The 9,025-nt window shown below is 44.8% G+C and overlaps 1 protein-coding gene across 1 annotated transcript in view; it reads left to right on the top strand.

Moving 5' to 3' along the window:
• LRWD1 (leucine rich repeats and WD repeat domain containing 1) overlaps positions 1–6,668 on the top strand; it is a 79,505-nt gene extending 72,837 nt beyond the window's left edge. Inside the window, exon 10 of the mRNA XM_078779540.1 lies at positions 4,024–6,668. Within this exon, the coding sequence (XP_078635666.1) occupies positions 4,024–4,200 (177 nt within the window). The 3' untranslated portion in view covers positions 4,201–6,668. The remainder of the gene's footprint in view (positions 1–4,023) is intronic.
• Positions 6,669–9,025: the final 2,357 nt, after the last annotated feature.

A 9,025-nucleotide genomic window follows, 5' to 3' on the forward strand; every position in this document is an offset into this window, starting at 1 on the left:
GGCTCATCACTGATCCACCATTACCCTGTTAAAAAGGCTCATCACTGATCCGCCATTACCCTGTTAAAAAGGCTCATCACTGATCCACCATTACCCTGTTAAAAAGGCTCATCACTGATCCACCATTACCCTGTTAAAAAGGCTCATCACTGATCCACCATTACCCTGTTAAAATGGCTCATCACTGATCCGCCATTACCCTGTTAAAAAGGCTCATCCCTGATTCGCCATTGCCCTGTTAAAAAGGCTCATCACTGATCCGCCATTACCCTGTTAAAATGGCTCATCACTGATCCGCCATTACCCTGTTAAAATGGCTCATCACTGATCCGCCATTACCCTGTTAAAAAGGCTCATCACTGATCCGCCATTACCCTGTTAAAAAGGCTCATCACTGATCCGCCATTACCCTGTTAAAAAGGCTCATCACTGATCCACCATTACCCTGTTAAAAAGGCTCATCACTGATCCGCCATTACCCTGTTAAAATGGCTCATCACTGATCCGCCATTACCCTGTTAAAAAGGCTCATCACTGATCCGCCATTACCCTGTTAAAAAGGCTCATCACTGATCTGCCATTACCCTGTTAAAAAGGCTCCTCACTGATCCGCCATTACCCTGTTAAAAAGGCTCATCACTGATCCGCCATTACCCTGTTAAAATGGCTCATCACTGATCCGCCATTACCCTGTTAAAAAGGCTCATCACTGATCCGCCATTACCCTGTTAAAAAGGCTCATCACTGATCCGCCATTACCCTGTTAAAAAGGCTCATCACTGATCCACCATTACCCTGTTAAAAAGGCTCATCACTGATCCGCCATTACCCTGTTAAAATGGCTCATCACTGATCCGCCATTACCCTGTTAAAAAGGCTCATCACTGATCCGCCATTACCCTGTTAAAAAGGCTCATCACTGATTCGCCATTACCCTGTTAAAAAGGCTCATCACTGATCCGCCATTACCCTGTTAAAAAGGCTCATCACTGATATGCCATTACCCTGTTAAAAAGGCTCATCACTGATTCGCCATTACCCTGTTAAATTGGCTAATCACTGATCCGCCATTACCCTGTTAAAAAGGTTCATCACTGATCCGCCATTACCCTGTTAAAAAGGCTCATCACTGATTCGCCATTACCCTGTTAAAAAGGCTCATCACTGATTCGCCATTACCCTGTTAAAAAGGCTCATCACTGATCCACCATTACCCTGTTAAAAAGGCTCATCACTGATCTGCCATTACCCTGTTAAAAAGGCTCATCACTGATCCGCCATTACCCTGTTAAAAAGGCTCATCACTGATCTGCCATTACCCTGTTAAAAAGGCTCATCACTGATCCGCCATTACCCTGTTAAAAAGGCTCATCACTGATCTGCCATTACCCTGTTAAAAAGGCTCCTCACTGATCCGCCATTACCCTGTTAAAAAGGCTCATCACTGATCCGCCATTACCCTGTTAAAATGGCTCATCACTGATCCGCCATTACCCTGTTAAAAAGGCTCATCACTGATCCGCCATTACCCTGTTAAAAAGGCTCATCACTGATCCGCCATTACCCTGTTAAAAAGGCTCATCACTGATCCACCATTACCCTGTTAAAAAGGCTCATCACTGATCCGCCATTACCCTGTTAAAATGGCTCATCACTGATCCGCCATTACCCTGTTAAAAAGGCTCATCACTGATCCGCCATTACCCTGTTAAAAAGGCTCATCACTGATTCGCCATTACCCTGTTAAAAAGGCTCATCACTGATCCGCCATTACCCTGTTAAAAAGGCTCATCACTGATATGCCATTACCCTGTTAAAAAGGCTCATCACTGATTCGCCATTACCCTGTTAAAATGGCTAATCACTGATCCGCCATTACCCTGTTAAAAAGGTTCATCACTGATCTGCCATTACCCTGTTAAAAAGGCTCATCACTGATTCGCCATTACCCTGTTAAAAAGGCTCATCACTGATTCGCCATTACCCTGTTAAAAAGGCTCATCACTGATCCACCATTACCCTGTTAAAAAGGCTCATCACTGATCTGCCATTACCCTGTTAAAAAGGCTCATCACTGATCCGCCATTACCCTGTTAAAAAGGCTCATCACTGATCTGCCATTACCCTGTTAAAAAGGCTCATCACTGATTCGCCATTACCCTGTTAAAATGGCTCATCACTGATCCGTCATTACTCTGTTAAAAAGGCTCATCACTGATCCGCCATTACCCTGTTAAAATGGCTCATCACTGATCCGTCATTACCCTGTTAAAAAGGCTCATCACTGATATGCCATTACCCTGTTAAAAAGGCTCATCACTGATTCGCCATTACCCTGTTAAAATGGCTCATCACTGATCCGCCATTACCCTGTTAAAATGGCTAGTCACTGATCCGCCATTACCCTGTTAAAAAGGCTCATCACTGATTCGCCATTACCCTGTTAAAATGGCTAATCACTGATCCGCCATTACCCTGTTAAAAAGGTTCATCACTGATCCGCCATTACCCTGTGAAAAAGGCTCATCACTGATTCGCCATTACCCTGTTAAAAAGGCTCATCACTGATCCACCATTACCCTGTTAAAATGGCTCATCACTGATCCACCATTACCCTGTTAAAAAGGCTCATCACTGATCTGCCATTACCCTGTTAAAAAGGCTCCTCACTGATTCGCCATTACCCTGTTAAAAAGGCTCATCACTGATCCACCATTACCCTGTTAAAATGGCTCATCACTGATCCACCATTACCCTGTTAAAAAGGCTCATCACTGATCTGCCATTACCCTGTTAAAAAGGCTCATCACTGATCCGCCATTACCCTGTTAAAAAGGCTCATCACTGATCCGTCATTACTCTGTTAAAATGGCTCATCACTGATCCGTCATTACTCTGTTAAAATGGCTCATCACTGATCCGCCATTACCCTGTTAAAAAGGCTCATCACTGATCCGCCATTACCCTGTTAAAAAGGCTCATCACTGATCCGCCATTACCCTGTTAAAATGGCTCATCACTGATCCGCCATTACCCTGTTAAAATGGCTCATCACTGATCCGCCATTACCCTGTTAAAAAGGCTCATCACTGATTCGCCATTGCCCTGTTAAAATGGCTCATCACTGATCCGTCATTACTCTGTTAAAAAGGCTCATCACTGATTCGCCATTGCCCTGTTAAAATGGCTCATCACTGATCCGTCATTACTCTGTTAAAAAGGCTCATCACTGATCCGCCATTACCCTGTTAAAAAGGCTCATCACTGATCCGTCATTACCCTGTTAAAATGGCTCATCACTGATCCGTCATTACTCTGTTAAAAAGGCTCATCACTGATCCGTCATTACTCTGTTAAAAAGGCTCATCACTGATCCGTCATTACTCTGTTAAAAAGGCTCATCACTGATCCGTCATTACCCTGTTAAAATGGCTCATCACTGATCCGTCATTACTCTGTTAAAAAGGCTCATCACTGATCCGTCATTACTCTGTTAAAAAGGCTCATCACTGATCCGTCATTACTCTGTTAAAAAGGCTCATCACTGATCCGTCATTACTCTGTTAAAAAGGCTCATCACTGATCCGTCATTACCCTGTTAAAATGGCTCATCACTGATCCGCCATTACTCTGTTAAAATGGCTCATCACTGATCCGCCATTACTCTGTTAAAAAGGCTCATCACTGATCCGCCATTATCCCTGTTAAAAAGGCTCATCACTGATCCGCCATTACTCTGTTAAAAAGGCTCATCACTGATCCGCCATTACCCTGTTAAAAAGGCTCATCACTGATTCGCCATTACCCTGTTAAAAAGGCTCATCACTGATCCACCATTACCCTGTTAAAAAGGCTCATCACTGATCCGCCATTACCCTGTTAAAATGGCTCATCACTGATCCGCCATTACCCTGTTAAAATGGCTCATCACTGATCCGTCATTTACCCTGTTAAAATGGAGCCAAATGCTGGTGACACGTACACACCTGACATGTCGCAAACACACTGACTGCCGCCTCACAGATCGTGCAGTGGCCGGGAAAAGGTAACGAGTGCGAAGAAGAGGAAGAAAATGATGAGAGAAAAGAAAAAGAGAATCTCCTCATTAACAGCTTGGCAATGGATCCGCGGTTGCGCTTTGTGGTAGCTTTAACAAACAAGAACTCGGTGTGCATTTGGCGTGGTACTCCCCAGGCCTAGCCCTGTGTTACCATCCTCACCATCCCCAGGCCTAGCCCTGTAGTACCATCCTCACCATTCCCAGTGATTGCCCTGTGGTACCATCCTCACCATTCCCAGTGATTGCCCTGTGGTACCATCCTCACCATCCCCAGGCCTAGCCCTGTAGTACCATCCTCACCATTCCCAGTGGTTGCCCTGTGGTACCATCCTCACCATTCCCAGTGATTGCCCTGTGGTACCATCCTCACCATTCCCAGTGATTGCCCTGTGGTACCATCCTCACCATCCCCAGGCCTAGCCCTGTAGTACCATCCTCACCATTCCCAGTGATTGCCCTGTGGTACCATCCTCACCATTCCCAGTGATTGCCCTGTAGTACCATCCTCACCATTCCCAGTGATTGCCCTGTGGTACCATCCTCACCATTCCCAGTGATTGCCCTGTGGTACCATCCTCACCATCCCCATGCCTAGCCCTGTGGTACCATCCTCACCATCCTCAGCAACGTCACCACCCGCTCGTACCAGTTTCTCTCCTCACTCCCCTTGTAGTTTATGGTAACCCTTTTAAGGTTATCTTGGTGAAGCGCGTTTATAATGTAGCGCATTATTCCAAGGAATTGTGAATTGTTGTTGTCAATACCAAGGAATTGTGTATTATTGTGGTCAATACCAAGGAATTGTGTATTATTGTGGTCAATACCAAGGAATTGTGTATTATTGTGGTCAATACCAAGGAAATGTGAATTGTTGTGATCAATACCAAGGAAATGTGAATTGTTGTGGTCAATACCAAGGAATTGTGTATTATTGTGGTCAATACCAAGGAATTGTGAATTGTTGTGGTCAATACCAAGGAATTGTGTGTTATTGTGGTCAATACCAAGGAATTGTGAATTGTGGTCAATACCAAGGAAATGTGAATTGTTGTGGTCAATACCAAGGAATTGTGTATTATTGTGGTCAATACCAAGGAATTGTGAATTGTTGTGGTCAATACCAAGGAATTGTGAATTGTGGTCAATACCAAGGAATTGTGAATTGTTGTGGTCAATACCAAGGAATTGTGAATTGTTGTGGTCAATAGCAAGGAAATGTGAATTGTGGTCAATACCAAGGAATTGTGTATTATTGTGGTCAATACCAAGGAATTGTGTATTATTGTGGTCAATACCAAGGAATTGTGAATTGTGGTCAATACCAAGGAATTGTGTATTATTGTGGTCAATACCAAGGAATTGTGAATTGTGGTCAATACCAAGGAATTGTGTATTATTGTGGTTAATACCAAGGAATTGTGTATTATTGTGGTCAATACCAAGGAATTGTGAATTGTGGTCAATACCAAGGAAATGTGAATTGTTGTGATCAATACCAAGGAATTGTGAATTGTGGTCAATACCAAGGAAATGTGAATTGTTGTGATCAATACCAAGGAATTGTGAATTGTGGTCAATACCAAGGAAATGTGAATTGTGGTCAATACCAAGGAATTGTGTATTATTGTGGTCAATACCAAGGAAATGTGAATTGTGGTCAATACCAAGGAAATGTGAATTGTTGTGATCAATACCAAGGAAATGTGAATTGTTGTGATCAATACCAAGGAAATGTGAATTGTGGTCAATACCAAGGAATTGTGTATTATTGTGGTCAATACCAAGGAATTGTGTATTATTGTGGTCAATACCAAGGAAATGTGAATTGTGGTCAATACCAAGGAAATGTGAATTGTGGTCAATACCAAGGAATTGTGTATTATTGTGGTCAATAGCAAGGAAATGTGAATTGTGGTCAATACCAAGGAATTGTGTATTATTGTGGTCAATACCAAGGAATTGTGAATTGTGGTCAATACCAAGGAAATGTGAATTGTTGTGATCAATACCAAGGAAATGTGAATTGTTGTGGTCAATACCAAGGAATTGTGTATTATTGTGGTCAATACCAAGGAATTGTGAATTGTTGTGGTCAATACCAAGGAATTGTGAATTGTGGTCAATACCAAGGAATTGTGAATTGTTGTGGTCAATACCAAGGAATTGTGAATTGTTGTGGTCAATAGCAAGGAAATGTGAATTGTGGTCAATACCAAGGAATTGTGAATTGTTGTGGTCAATACCAAGGAAATGTGAATTGTGGTCAATACCAAGGAATTGTGAATTGTTGTGGTCAATACCAAGGAATTGTGAATTGTGGTCAATACCAAGGAATTGTGTATTATTGTGGTTAATACCAAGGAATTGTGTATTATTGTGGTCAATACCAAGGAATTGTGAATTGTTGTGGTCAATACCAAGGAATTGTGTATTATTGTGGTCAATACCAAGGAATTGTGAATTGTGGTCAATACCAAGGAATTGTGTATTATTGTGGTTAATACCAAGGAATTGTGTATTATTGTGGTCAATACCAAGGAAATGTGAATTGTTGTGGTCAATACCAAGGAAATGTGAATTGTTTTGGTCAATACCAAGGAAATGTGAATAGTTGTGGTCACTTGTCTTGCAAAACAGAATTTATGGATCAACTCCCACGTAAGGCAAAGAGGAAGTTGGTAGCAGATTTACGAGGAAGTGTGGGAGCCATCGCACTTAGAGACACTTCCATAGATGAGAAAGTTGGGGATGAATGAAACCTTTGATGGAATTGTTTAACATTTCTACTCCATTAGTTTTAGCCGCGTCGCAGACGCTGCTCATAGAGTGCCCTCTGATGTTGTTGTTGTTCTTCTTCTTGTTCTGCTTGTTCTTGCAGAGAAGACAAAACCTCAAAGCTCCACCCATTCTGGGAACCATAGCTCCACCCATTGTGGGAGAGGCTTCATATAAACAAATATACACCATTTTATTAACTCGCATAGCTTTGAGGCCTGTTTTGTAGGCCCGTGGTGTCTTGCTCTCTCACACAGTTTGCTTTCAAATCAAATTCGATATATCATTTCATTTTTCACAGTCGCTAACATAGTTTTAGACTCGGTTGAAAAAAAACGTGAAGAAAATCCGATGAAAGTTGCCCTTTATAGAACGAAATGAATTCTCAAAGGCCTGTAACTTCAAGTCCATTGAGATATATATTTTTTAAATCGCGGCATGGTCAGTCATACACCGCCCGAAATAAGAGACGGGAAAATGCCGAGATATATATATATTTTGTTTAAATCGCGGCATGGTCAGTCATACACCGCCCGAAATAACAGACGGGAAAATGCCGAGATATATATATTTTGTTTAAATCGCGGCATGGTCAGTCATACACCGCCCGAAATAACAGCCGGAAAATGCCGAGATATATTAAAAATTCGTCCATTTGATGACAATCGTCACGATGAAATATTTAATTTATACGTCGTCACAATAATGTGGAGAGAGGAGCATAGCTTCGTTCACGTGTCGCCACACACGGGAAATTGCCGAGATATATATTTTTTTAAATCGCGGCATGGTCAGTCATACACCGCCTGAAATAACAGACGGGAAAATGCCGAGATATATAAAAAATTCGTCGCCACACACGGGAAATTGCCGAGATATATTTTCACTTTGCACAAAAATAACATCAAGTAATCGAATCAATAGGAATGTCCTGTGCCTATAACATCGACGTTATAGGCAACGCTGCATCTAGGCATTGTGTAACATCGACGCGGCTTTTGTTTTAATTAAAACTTTTTGTACTTGTTAAACTTCACATTGACATGATTTTGCTACTCAAGTTGATATTTTACGTTGAAATTGCTTGTTAGATTGGCCGAGCGACTAAGATAAACTGAATGAGCTTTAACAATGGAGCAGCTTTGTGTGCTTTGTCTTTCTCACAGAGCATGTCCTCAAGCATGGAACAACATTTCCTCGAGGTTGAAGGAGCTGTGCTCCAACGCGAGTCGAAAGAATTGACGCGACCAAAGACGGAAATTCGTCCGAGTGGCTTTATTGCACGTATCAAACTCGGGTACTCTGAAAAGCCCGTTTATCGGGCAGCAATATATATACACATTTATGCCGGAGCGTTTGCCCGGGAAAAGCGAGACCGGGCATGCCCGGGTGTCAAGGGCGAGTCCTGGAAAGGCGAGTCTGGACCTGCCCGGGCGTGCTGGATGAGGCCTGGCAAGTCGAGAGCGGGCATGCCAGGGCGTCCTGGACGAGCCCTGGAAAGGCGAGAGCGGGCATGCCCGGGCGTTCTGGGCGAGCCCTGGAAAGGCGAGAGCGGGCATGCCCGGACGCTCTGGGCGAGCCCTGGAAAGGCGAGAGCGGGCGTGCCCGGGAGGTTCGGGCGAGCCCAGGGACAGCGAGTTCGGGCATGCCCGGCATGGCGATTGCGCCCTGGCCGCGTCCTGGCAGGTGCAAGGCGATTGTGTACACCCAGCGGTAACCGCTACACACGCCCCTCCAGAATCGACCTGCACCGGCAGGGTCAATTTAAGGGGGGGTCCGGATGACCCGGCCGAAGCGACCACTGGAGGGACGTAGGGGGGGGGGGGGTCCGATGTGGTGGTGGGTGGTCAAGCGGGGGGAACTGTGGACGGGGGGCGAACCTCGCCGTGGAGGAAGGGCCAACCGTGGTGGTCGGTCGACGTCCACATGCGCCGGTTTGAGGCGGTCCATAGCAATCCGGTCCGACCGGCCGCCGAAGTCGACGACGAATGACCTGTCGTCCCGTCGCAGGACCCGGAAGGGCCCGTCGTACGGCGGCCGGAGTGGCGCCCGGTGCGCGTCATGACGCACAAAGACGTACTCCGCTGTGCGAAGCGCCGGGGGGACGTAGGACTGGGGGCCACCGTGGCGGGACGTTGGCACAGGGGCAAACCGCCGGGCGGCCTCCTGGAGGTCCGAGCGCTGGCGAGC

The sequence above is a fragment of the Myxine glutinosa genome, chromosome 6 (genome assembly GCF_964187855.1).
Source record: "Myxine glutinosa chromosome 6, kmMyxGlut1.1, whole genome shotgun sequence".
Taxonomy (NCBI): Eukaryota; Metazoa; Chordata; class Myxini; order Myxiniformes; family Myxinidae; genus Myxine; species Myxine glutinosa.